Source organism: Antechinus flavipes, chromosome 5, assembly GCF_016432865.1.
Source record: "Antechinus flavipes isolate AdamAnt ecotype Samford, QLD, Australia chromosome 5, AdamAnt_v2, whole genome shotgun sequence".
Lineage (NCBI taxonomy): Eukaryota > Metazoa > Chordata > Mammalia > Dasyuromorphia > Dasyuridae > Antechinus > Antechinus flavipes.
The window spans coordinates 51,072,372-51,085,505 of NC_067402.1; the positions used below are offsets into that span (position 1 = coordinate 51,072,372).

The 13,134-nt window shown below is 34.6% G+C and overlaps 1 protein-coding gene across 1 annotated transcript in view; it reads right to left on the reverse strand.

The window, feature by feature from the left end:
* FAM171A1 (family with sequence similarity 171 member A1) overlaps positions 1 to 13,134 on the reverse strand; it is a 179,619-nt gene that overhangs the window by 42,407 nt on the left and 124,078 nt on the right. The window contains exons 4-5 of the mRNA XM_051963058.1: positions 10,773 to 10,931; positions 6,124 to 6,300 (exon numbers count right to left, since the gene is read on the reverse strand). Of these exons, the coding sequence (XP_051819018.1) occupies positions 6,124 to 6,300; positions 10,773 to 10,931 (336 nt within the window). The remainder of the gene's footprint in view (positions 1 to 6,123; positions 6,301 to 10,772; positions 10,932 to 13,134) is intronic.

Below are 13,134 nucleotides of genomic sequence, written 5' to 3' on the forward strand. Positions count from 1 at the left end.
TGATCTAGCAGGAAAAATAAAAATAAAAAAATAAAGATAAAAAATAGTGCATGGTCACTACAGTTAGGATGAGGTCTCTCACAGAAGGTATCTAGCTCTAAATTAGACTGAACTGTCAAAAGAAAAAGCTAAAACTTCTGTTCCTCTGTCTGGAAGATGCTAAGTCTTATATTTGTGTCTCTGAGATTACAGGATTGGAGGAACTTCTTCCAGGTTTAGGTTAAGAGTCTCTACTCTTTATGAAAGAACACAGCAGTAGCCTAGCTAGGGACTGTAGTGTAGCACGGAGTGTGAAGTGGTGGAGACTATAGTTACCTAATGAGGAGAAAATCATGGTTGTCCAGTGGATTTGATCTATCCAGAAGTGATGCTCTGTAAGCACACTGAGCATCCTGTTCAATAAGACACTATATCCCGAAGGGATCTTTGTGAGGTCTATATATAAAGAAAAAATACTCCCAAACTTTGCAGTTCTGGAATTGTAGTTGTCTTGACTTCAGATGTCCTCAGTGTAAGTGTTTCATAAATACCATTATATTCTGTGTCTATTCTTCCTATGGGTTTGTGAGAGTGCCCCACAGGACTAAGGAAAGGAATTTTTGGTAGCAACAATTTATTATTATGTCATTTTAATAAAAATCTTTCCCAGCAGCTAATTATGTCTACTGGCTGATTATTAAAGGGAAATATCTTTGTTTATGCCTTGTGAGCTATAATGTTAAAATTGTAGTTCCACAGAACTACTACTAGAACTTTAGGTAGCAAAGACTCTCTTGAGACCAAACCTATGAATAAAGTTCCAAATTGGGAGAGTGGTATAGAAGGGATGTTACATGTAATATTATTTAAGATTTTGGTCAGGCTTCTCAATGTTATACTCATTGAAAAAATGTATATGCCAGATGATATCATTGTTAGATGAATTCAGAACTGGTAAAATGACTAAATATTTTTTAAAAATACTCTTTAGTTCCCTCATCATTCTATATGTGCTTCAACTTGTCTTTGTTTTTCTTCACTTATGATTCTAAACCAAGTATTCCAGAAGTAACTTGGCCAGGGAAGAACTGAACTATCACCTCCTTTGTTCTGGTGTCTAACTCTAAATGTAGTCTAGAATAACATTACCCTTTTTTTAAAAAAATTCCAGCTCAAATTGTTGACTCATATTGAAAAGGTAATCTACTAAAAAAAAAAAAGATTTTTTTTCACATGAACTAATCTATCCACATCTCTCCCATCCTCTATAAAATTTAATTTTTGAATTTTATCCTAAAATTTTACATTTTTCCCTATTAAATTTTTAACATATTAGATTCAGCTCATTCTTTTTTATCTTGTTGAAAATCTTTCTGGATATAGACCAGTTCAGAAAAGAGAAAGATGTGTACAAAAAAGATGGACAGAACAGCAGCAGTCTGGAATTGAATAAGAGAGTGGTAATCTGTGGTAATGCATGTGTGGAAGGCAGAACGAGCTGAGGTTTGCAATAAATGCAATGGGCAACAAAAAGGACATTAAAAATAGCTCTGAGGAGGCAAAAGAAAGAATTAAGAAGACAGAACTGCTTCTTAGAATGGAATGGAGCCTAATTATAGGATCATGGAGAAAAAATATGTTAATTATTTCCTATTTTTCTTTTTCCTTTTTTTTTAATCAGTTAAGGAAAATGATTTTTAGACTGGGAAGACCAGAATACAGATGGTTAAATGAGGATTAAAAACCTACACTGAAACCAAGATAAGTAGGGAGAGTTAAAAAAACAGCTCTTTGTTCTTAACTAATTCAAATCATGGGGCCCTGAAGGATTACATCCTAGGCTATCAAAAAACTGCTCATGATCTTTGAGTAATTAAGGTGAATGTCATGAAACTATGGATAGGCAAATATTATGCTGATATTCATACAAATAAAACCCTCAAATTAGAAGGGCCCAGAAGCTACCCCTTCTACAATACATGAAACAAATAGTCATCCAAGCTATGACCTTCAGAACTGGGAAATCATTACATCCCCACATAATCCATCCCAATCCTGGATAGTTCTTTGTAAGGAAGGCTTTCTTTACAACAAATCTAATGTACTTTTTTGAAACTTTCACAAGAGATTAGGAAAAGTCTCTAAAAATACTTTCTAGTGGGGCATGTGCAAGGAATGAAACACAGTACGTGCTTTATCTCCTGGAATCAACTCTTCAAAACAAATGGTTTCGATTCACCTGAGCAAAGTCATATCACATTCAAACAGCTCAGAGATTCATTTCCCCCCCTCCATACTAAGACAGTCAAACTCAGAATTCCGGAGGGTTACAGATGAGTGTTATAGGCATTTTGTTTTTAATTAAGGGAGGGGTATTACTTTTTAAGCTGTACATTTAAAAATAGCAAGTTGGCTTCACTACACTGAAATAATCAGAAATGGTTCATTCATAAATTGACTTTTCAGTTTTTTGAGATTGTTTTCTCTCTGCCTGAGCAAAAAACATGCCTTGAAGTCTGAATTAACTGGATTCTATCACTTTGCCCTGCAAATTGGAAATAATGTGAAATAGCTGTAGACATCATTGGAAAAAGCCCTAAAACAAAATCCTACATACCACCATCATTACCACCGACACCTACAACCACTTCTCTTGAATTTCTGTTGTCAGGGCCCATATAATTTTTTTTTTTCAAAAATGTACTGTTTTGAAAAATCTCTTCATTTAAAAATTTCTAAATATGCATTCCAAATGTTTAGACCTGGTTTTAAAGAGCTATCCAAAACTTTTGCTTTGCTTGACATTCACATAATCATCTGTTAGAGTCAATAAGCAAGACAGGAACTTGGCAGTCTGGCTTTTCATGGCAAAGCACCACATTAAAAGACCTTAATTAAACCAGAATAAAGCAAATATACAATGGAAATTCCCAGCAGAAGGTTCAACTACATGGAAGTTATTCACATGCAGGAAATTGGGAATTGGACCAATCATAGGGGAATCACCTCTAATAGTCTAGAGATTTAATCACAATACATATTTATTTGTTTCCATGATTGGTGTATCAAAGCACTTAAAAAAAAAGTATGTGACCAATAAACATGATAATCATTTCTGTAAACATTTAAAGCTATCATGATACATACAATGTAGAAATGATCTCAGATGTCATACAGACAACTCTCACATTTTGCAAATGAAGAGTCTGAGAGTCTGGAGGAATTATGTTTCAGTCTCACACGGTGAGCAACAATCAGCATGTGAATCTAGATCCAACATTCTTTGTTTTACACTTTCCTGCCTTTTTAGTCACACAATATACTCCTATTATGAAATGTCATATATGATAATAACATAAAGTGATCACAGTAATGTAAGAAAAAGAACAATGTCAATTCTCTAGTCTAATTATCAATTCATTCATTCAAAATAAAGACCAAGAAAGCAAAAGTAGATAGTGATATTATAGCGAGGGATATTGGAGCATGAAGAAGATGGACCCAGGGTTCTCAAATTTCCAAAGGAGACCAAAAAAATTATCCAAGTATATTCTATTAAATTAAGACAATGAATAAATACACCTTATTTATCTTTCTCTGCATCTGGGGCCATCTTTAAGTCTTCCTATACTGTACTTAGGTTCTCAGATAATAAGTTTTATATAGATTTTATTTGGAGATCCACTATAATTGATATTCCAAGAAACACACTAAGAAAAAAAAATCATGCCATACAATTCCAATGGCCTTGGGATGGAAAATGCCATCCAGAGAAAAGAACTATGGAGTCTGAATGTAAATCAAACCATACTATTTTCAACTTTTCTTGTTTTTGTTTTTTCTTTCTTATGATTTTTCTTTCACAACATGACTAATAGGGAAAATCTTTAAAATAATTGTACATGTATAACCAATATCAGATTGCTTGCTGTCTTGGGGAAGGGGGGAGGAAGTAAGGAAAAGAGAAAAAAAATTGGAATGCAAAATCTTACAAAAGTGAATGTTGAAAACTATTTTTACATGTAATTGGAAAAAAATAAAATACTGTTAAGTGAAAAGAATCAAACATACTGATATTTAAAATGATCTTTATAAGTGGTCAAAATATAAGAACAAAAGATTATAATAGAGGAAACATTGTAAACAAACATTTGGAAAAATGTTTAACTTGACAAACAACTGAAGAAATGTAAAAGAAAACAAACCATGAGCTACCACATTATACTCATTAATTTAGCAAGAATAATTAACTATGAAATCTAACACTGGCAGGATTATGAGGAAACAGAGCTACTCTACTGTTGGCAATGCAAATAAGCACAGCTTTGGGGAAGAATAAAATTTGGTTATATAGATAGTATGAGTCATAAAATGATACCTCTTAATCTGTAAAATCTTAACATTATTTATAAATTTACAAATGAAGTAATACAAAGGAAAAGGAGACTTATACATTTTGTAGTTATGTTATGTGTAAGAGCAAAAAGCAAAGACAATCTCAATACCTAATAGTTGGAGGAAGGGCTAAGCAGACTGGTGCAATGAAAGATTATATTCTTATAAAGATGATAAATATGAACAAAAACACATATGGAGAAAAATGAGTGTAAAGTAAAAGAAAGCAATATTTAGTACAATGTATACACAGTTCTGATTAAGACAAAAATATGTTTCTACAATAAATAGTATCAGGTAGAGTTAAAGTTAATTTAATATTAATATTTAGATGCACATTATTTGTATTTTATTATAAAACTGAGAAAAATATAATTAAAAAACCAGGAAATAACTACATGATTTAGTATAGAAAGTGTTTATGGTAGAGTAATATTTCATCAAACATACTACATTTGGTAAAGATCAATCTTGCACAAATAAGTGCAATGTAATTATAGAGAATGCTGTTGGTTTGCCACCGAGTAGTTAAATGAAATGGTGGACTTGTGATTTCAAAATTGGATCATGGCATTATAGACTAGTAGATGATCAACCATTGAGGTTTAACTAGAATCTGACCAATGTGCTCAATGTTGGTCAAAAAGAATGCATTTTTAGCTCTGTGGGAAATGTTAGTTTTAGATACAGACCTATATTGCCTTAAAAACAGGACCTTAAATTTGCCTTTCATACAGAACACAACTGACTTAGCAACTAAAGAACTCTTAGAAACAAACATGGATAGAGAAAATCCTCAGAATGTATCCTAAAATCAGATTAGTCTATTAAAGTTAGGATAACCAAAAATCTTTATCAAATATATCCTAAAAGTCTTCTCAAATTACAGATTCTGAACTACAAATAAACTTCTTAAAAGAGAAAACAAACAAAAAGTACCCCTCCAAAGTTCAAAACAAGATGGCTAGGCAAGAACACTAGGATTCTACTTTCTGTGGAAGTAAATTCAGGGAAAATATATAATGAAAGGAGAAATTTTTCTTTTTAATGTTCATTTCAATATCCTCTATTTGGGGAAGATTTTAACCAATGACTAACTTCAAACAAATGAATAGATATATTTTATAACCAGATTTTAGGCAGAATGTAAATGGTGCAGAAATAAGTTGTAGAGAGTAAATGGTAAATGCACATTCAGCAAATCTAAAAGATTAAAGCAAAGTGGAAATCCTCCAACAAAATTATCATTATAACCAACTTGTTCCCTTTTTCAATGAAAACCACCTTTTCACTCTCAGGGTATAGAATAAAATATACTTCTATGGACCTGTACAATGCAGGGATTTGCATGATTTGTCTATGTGTTATGAGGGTTTTATTTTTCTCTTATCAGTGGGACAGAAGGATAAAAATTAAATTTCTATTGATTGAAAAAAATAAATATTCAGAATACACTATAGAAAACAGAAACTTCAGACCAAAAGATTGATGCATCACAGTGACTCTCTTCAAGAATTTTTTTGAAAAAAACAATAAAGAATGTGTTAATCAATTTTTAGACCTTGTAATTTTGAAAGGTCCCATTTAAGGCAATTAGTATATTATATATATGTATGTACATGTACACACATACATACACACCAGAATATGAATGGAATAATAATCAACATCTGTTTTGACTTTTGTGAAAGAAAATCATATCCAAATGAACTCAGTCATTAGAAGATCAGTATATGCATTATTACTTACCAAGTTTTTGGTCAAATCGCCATGCGGTAACATGGGCATTGTGCCTCAGATTGCTTTGTGGAGACAGAGGAACTGTGACATAAATGGGGCCATCCACCACAACCGGGGTTCCATCACTACTGAGCAGATGAACGCTGACCGCAGTGACAGGAGTTAGGTCATACTTGGTGCCGTTCCCTAAAAATAAAAAGTCATCATTTTGCCTATATGTACATGGAAACTCCAGGGATGGGTTTGAGAGTCATAGGGAAATGTGGGGTAGGATCAATAGGGAAGTATAATTCTCAGAGGGTCTGAGAGTTGAAAAGGACTTCAGAGTTTATCTAGTTCAAAATTGGGAAGTGAAGTACTGCTGGATAGAGCAACAAACCTGAAATAAGAGACATAGGTTTGCAATGCTTAAGGAAATAAAAAAATAAGGAAACTGAGGCAGACCGAGATTAACTGATTTGCCTAGAGTCATATAGATAGATAGTATCTGAGAATGGATTCAAAGTCTCCACTGGGCAGATGTCATTATCACTATTACATATTATTATTCATAAGATGAAGAGATTTTATTGAGGTGCAACTTTGAACAAGTATTACAATCTTTGTCAATAAATTCTTGCACAAATTAAGTCTTATAATTGAATTCCATGAGCAAAAAAAAATAGGATTTTAAAATTAAAGTTAAGTTCATTGGAAAATATTTACAATATAGAAGAAATATTTCAAAATCTTGACATTTCTACTCAGAGTAGTGAATCTCTGGAAATAAACATTTATAACAACTTTTAGTCCCTGTTATTATTTTTTATCTATTTCAAAAGCACTTAATGTACCCATTGTTCTACATTAGAACACATTTCTAAATGTCAAACGATGATTTTCTAGTCTACAGCCAAATTAGAAGCTGAAAGATAGATCATTAACACACTTTTAAGGATTAAGTAAGCCACTTCAGATTCCATTCTCTTATGAAATGTAATACGAGGATGAATACTTATTTCATAATTCATCTTTACTCCTAGACTTATAGACACATCAGAAAAAATATAGTGAAAAGATTTCTACCAACATATATGATCATTAGCCTTTCCAGTAAGCATATCATTGTTTCCTATTACAAATGTAGCTAGAATTGGATTTAAGTGTTAGAGAATGAATTCAGTGTCAGTCCAACCATTTTGGAAAGCAATTTGCTATAGTACCAAATATTCCAAAGATCCAAAGATCACCCCAAGGAGGTCAAAGAATAGTCCCCCACTTGGGGGGGGATGATCTCCTCTTCTTCCTCTTCTTCTTCCCTTTCCCTTTCTCTTCCCCTGCCCCCTCTTTCTCTTTCTTTTTCCCCTTTCCTTCTCCTTTTGCTTCCCTCTCTCCCTCTCTCTCTGTCTCTCCCTCTTTGCCTTTCTCTATGTCTAAAATTGAAACAAAGTAATGCTCATCAGTTGAAGAATACCTAAATAAGCTGTGGTACACGAATATGATGTTAATTAAGAAATGACAAATATGAATAATTCAGAGCAGCACAGGAAGGCTGATTATGTTTATCAATCCTAATTTGATCCCTTCTCCCACTCTTCTCTCTTGGTTCCTTCAAGACTTTGGTCCCTCATTCACTCTCAGTCCCTATGTTACCACTGGCTCCTTACCATCTGCTCCTAAACATGCATAACAACACAGTACAGGGAACACTAGACTTGGAGGTGAATCCAGACTCTAGCATTTACTATCCATATGGTCCTGGGCAGATCACTTCCCTGGGTTTCAGTTCCTTGAAGGGAGTTAGATTAGATGGCATTAATAATCAACAAGCATTGCTTAAATACCTACTATGTTCCAAGCACCTACTAAACTGGGGATGCAAAAACAGAAATCATACAGCCTCTGCCCTCAAGAAGCTTACCTTCTAACAGGGAAAACAAACAAAATAACTTGTGCAGAAACAATGGAATTGGGCTGGGTTTTGGGTCTGTGAATTCATGGAAATAGAACTTTCAGATGTGGAGACTCCCTTTAAGTGATGCAGTCATCCAGCTAGTAAGTATACATTATATTGGTTTGCCATTTCCTTTTCTAGCTCATTTTACAGATGGGAAAACTAAGGCAACCAGCACTAAATCCAAGGATTACATCTTGAAATTGCCCTTCTCTGCTCCTTTTTGACATTTCAAGAATGATTAATAATCTTGTCAAGAGAAAATTATTTTTCTCTTCCCCTAGATACAAATTGAGTGAGATTCTTTAGTATTTATTTATTAAGTTCTAAAAGTCACAATTTTGGGATAAAAGAAAAGCTATAAACCAAATGAAAGTAGAGTTCAACGACTACCTAAAGTGCCAGTCAAGAGGACTAAGATCTTTGCCCCAGAAGATCCTGCCTCCTTCCACCCTCCAATCTTGTCCTACTACAAAGAACCAGGCCCTGTATTATGTATATGTGCAAATTACTCAGTTGGGCCTTTCTTATATAAAGTTTTTAAATAAAGTCCTATCTTTCTTAAATAAATATCTTGTTTATTCTATTGAGAAACAAAAATTAAATATAACCTTCAAAAGGCCTTCTCTTTCTCATGTGTCAAATAATAGAAGCTTGAAAGAAAGCAAACTAAAAAAATAAAATCAATAGTTCCCCTTCTTTGTTTTCTTCTCCTTCCCCCAAATGGCTCAGATTTCATAATTTATTTAATAGCTACTGGAAATGGAGACTAATACAAAAATTCTAATTAATGAGCTTCAAGTAATGTGGGAATCTATCCAAGTTCAAGATTTTATTATGATACCACTTTTTATAAAAGATGAAATTTGATGATTCCCAGACTTTATTATAATTGCATTATAAAGTCAGATAGTCTCAATTTCTAAGACCCATTCTTTCTTTCTTTCTTTCTTTCTTTCTTTCTTTCTTTCTTTCTTTCTTTCTTTCTTTCTCTCTTTCTTTCTCTCTCTCTTTCTTTTTTCTTCCTTCCTTCCTTCCTTGAGTTACAAATCACCACATTACTTTGAGTTCTTTCAAAAAATTTATTTTAAGCTACATATAATGGGAAAGATCTCTTAGGGTTAGGAAACTCCTTTATGCCCTTTCAGTTTTTATTTAACATTCAGGGGCAATAATTTACTAGACTGAATTGAATTCTTCAGAAGGTAAATCAAATGTCACCCAAAGAAAACAATATATTCACCTGGCTGGATCTGGATCAACATTCTCCATTTATATTTTAACTAGTTTAATAAGTGTTTCTCTTATTACAGTCTTGTAAATAAAGAAAGCCCACAGCTTCTAATTCCTGGCTTTTTGGAACTCAGGGGTTCTGATTTTCGGGGTTCTTGATTCACTAGAACAGGAATAAACAACTTTTAGTGCATCTAGAAGGACCAGGATGTGATACAAGATCCCAATACAAGATTCGAGGCCAGAATCTCTAGACTTTTCTTGATGAAGATGGAAATGCTTTTAAATTCTTATAGAAGCAGAGTTTGTTCAAAAATTAACTCATTGTTTTTCCTCCTAAACATACTTACTGCTAACTTTCCTATTTCTCTTATCCCCATTCTAGTCATTTGTGTTTTTAATCTTGGGAGTCACTCCTCACTCTCAATTACCCCCCATATCCAGGACTATATTGCATATATTCTATATACTTATTATTACACATATGTGTAAATGCTTATGTATAAAATGCAAACCTATACACACACAGGTAAATGCACAAGCATGTTGTGTGTACACACATCTCACATACATACACATTTGCTTCTTGTCTCTCCAGACTGAAGGTAAGCAGTTCAAGCTTATGAACTGTATCCTTTTTGTTCCTGATCCCCAGAGATTAGCACAGTGCCTGGCACACAGAAGCTGCTTAAAAAATAGCTGTTCAAGTGAAATATGTCAGAAAGCCAATTGCAACCAAGGCTTCAGTCCAGTTCCTTGTACTTCAACAACAGCGCATACGGCATATGGCTTTGAAATGAAGTGGCAGCTAATGATTGACCAATTAGAGACCCCCTGTTTAAAGTAAAGGAGGTAGGGAGAGAAAGAATAAGAAAGACCCAATGCCCCATGTCAGCAGCCAGTTGGGCTGCTTTTATCTGAACCAGACCAAATACACTCCACACTCCCTTTCTACTCCTAGTACAGAAGGAATTATTTCTGAGTGAGCAGGGATGGATTTCAATATACTTGAATAAAGTCGGGTGATTTCATTACAACTCAACAATCCAAAAAGTAGGAATAAAGGTTTCAATAAGGGAAAGTAGACGAAGAAGTAAACTGAATTAACTCTTTTTTGAATTTTAAAACTGTTAATTTTTTCCAATATTTTAAAATGTAGAAAAATATCTACTCTGGGGTGACTTGAATTAGTTTAGGTTTTCTCCCAAATAGTGTAGAATCTACTTCTTTAGTTTTGATGTTAATTAGTATGAATGATAGATACAGAGATGTCCCACAGATATGTCTCTTAAAGAAAAATGATAGACACTGAAATTAAGCCTACAATGGACCAGACTGAAAGTCTCGATTTGTTTCCTTACAGTTTAAATATCTATTTACTTCTGGAGATCTCTTCACATCTTAATCTACATTTTTTCCTATTTACAGTGACCCAACATATCCAAGACCGATCTGTAAAATCATGGTTAAAAAGAGAAGAACTTCAAATTACCTGTTCCATTCCCATCTAATCCTCGTAAATACGGGAAACTGTCCACTTCTGCCGGGGCGCTGGAAGCTGTGAGAAAGGGAGTCAGGTCACTGTAGCTTGTGTTCTCTGGCAGCTTCAGGGCTCGTCTCTGGAAATGAACCCGTGGCTGTGGCCGAGCACCTGCAAAAATGAACCACTGACTTATTAAAGGAGCAGCTTCCATTTTTAGAAAACGGAAACTAGCAAGTCAGTGCCTTTTGGAAGGTTTTAGAACCTCCCTTCCCCTCCCCCCCAATTCCTCTTCCCCATCATCGGACACAAAGATCTGACAACATACTATTATGTGGCTAGAAATAATAGCCCATTGTCACGGTTGTTTTCTCACAGGATGTTATTTGCCTTTTTTTTTTTTTTTTAAAATACAAAACGCTTTCCAGGCTTTTTTTTTTTTTGGGCAAATTTTCTCCCTATATAAAATTTGCTGATAGATGTGAATAAAATTAAAAATGAATCTGAATGAATGATTGATCTATTTAAAAAAAACACTCTACGTAAGATTTAATATTGGAAGGAACACATCCTAACAAGTTTCCTGATAAAAATCTACTTTACTCTGAACTCATATGCAAACCAAGTTGGAAAAAAAGGGAAAATAGAGGTGTTGTCATGAAAAGAACTCTAGACACATATTTGAGCTGATTATTAGGAAAGACTGGCTGTTTATCATGAGATCTATCCAGAGAACAAGCCCACTCTAATTGGGAGGGATTATATTACAAAGTTTATGATGAGATTTCAGACTGCGCATCCTTTATCACGTGAGTTTCCCCTAAAGGAGAAGGATGGCCTTAACTAAAGCTCTCCTGAGTGAACAATCATTTTATATGACCATCTGCAGTTTCATCCTTATTCCAGGTGGTGTTTTGATTGTAAGATGTGAACCTGCTTTAACCTAAGGCTATGATGACAGTAACTAGAAGTAACAATACTTAAGTAATTTGCCACTAACATGATTCAAAATGATTGGAATCAGATTGCAAAATGATAGGATCAAAGTTCATGATCAAGTAAATTCAGAAATTCTCTGAAAGGCATCAAAGGCTTCAACTATGTATTCCTTTTGTAATGACCTCTCTCAGATTTGTGGATGTTATTAGGCGAGGGGCTCTTTCCTTTTGCCCCCCCCAGATGTTCTGAGGATTTGTTGTCAAATTTTTTCAGACATGTGCAACTCTATGACCCCATTTGAGGCTTTCTTGACAAGGATACAAGGGGGATTTTTCGTTCCTTTTTCCAGTTAATTTGACAGATGAGGAAATTGAGGCAAGCGGGGTTAAATGATTTTCCCAAAATCACACAGCTAATAAGAGTCTGAGACTAGATTTGAACTAGGGAAGATGATGAGCCTTTGATATTTATAACCTGTGTGACTTTAAAATATCTTCTGGCTTAGCAGTTTCCTCATTTGTGAAAAGAGGGGCTTGGGCTACATAGGTTCTGAGTTCTCTCCCAGTTCTAAAATTGATGATGCTCAATGGATATTCAGTGTTAAAGGAGGAGGGAAGAGAAGAAAGCATGCTTGTTTGGGGAGTCAGCTGTCCGTGGTACCTCAGGGATCTCTGCCTCTCAAGCTCTCACTTTCTCCACTGCCCAGTGGCAGGGTTGGACTAGATGATTCCTAAGGTCCTTCCCAGTTCTGTAGGATTCTGATGATTTCAGAAAGGCAGGGGAATGAACCAGGAGCTCTGCTGATGAACACATGAGATCAAAACCTTTAAGAAGACCTAGAGAATCCATCTCCTTGTCTCACTTTATAGTGGAAGGAATTGGGGTCTAGAAGTTAAACCAGATAAAAAACTTGGGGTCACGGTTCTTTAACCATATACCCAGTGAAAGTGTCAAATCCCACTAAGCAATTCCAGTATGGGACAAACCTGGTATTCTGATCCCTAGTCCAAAATCAAGTCTGTTCTCAAATGTTTGACTAACTTTAATCAAGATTAACTAGGTTATCATGTTAGTAATGTTTCAAATCATTAAAGAAACTTCTATATCCTTTGTCCCCCAAACTGACACTTCTCTGAACACTAGCCATCTGGAATATATTAGCTAGGAACTAAAAAAAAGCTCAGCATATTAGAACTCAAGGGAGCCTTAACCACCAAGTAGACCAACTCCCACCTGAAGCTTTCATGAAATCCCACTACAAATGCCTGGACAGCCTTGGTCAATTGGTCAACCATGACTCCATTCCACTCGGCCTTTTGATTCGCCTAAGCTTTCTACAAAATCCTGAGGACAAAAAAGCAGATTTTGCATCTCCCTTCAAATCCCTTTCGTTTAGTCTGTATAAAGTTCAAGCTTCTTGTACTCTCCAACAAGA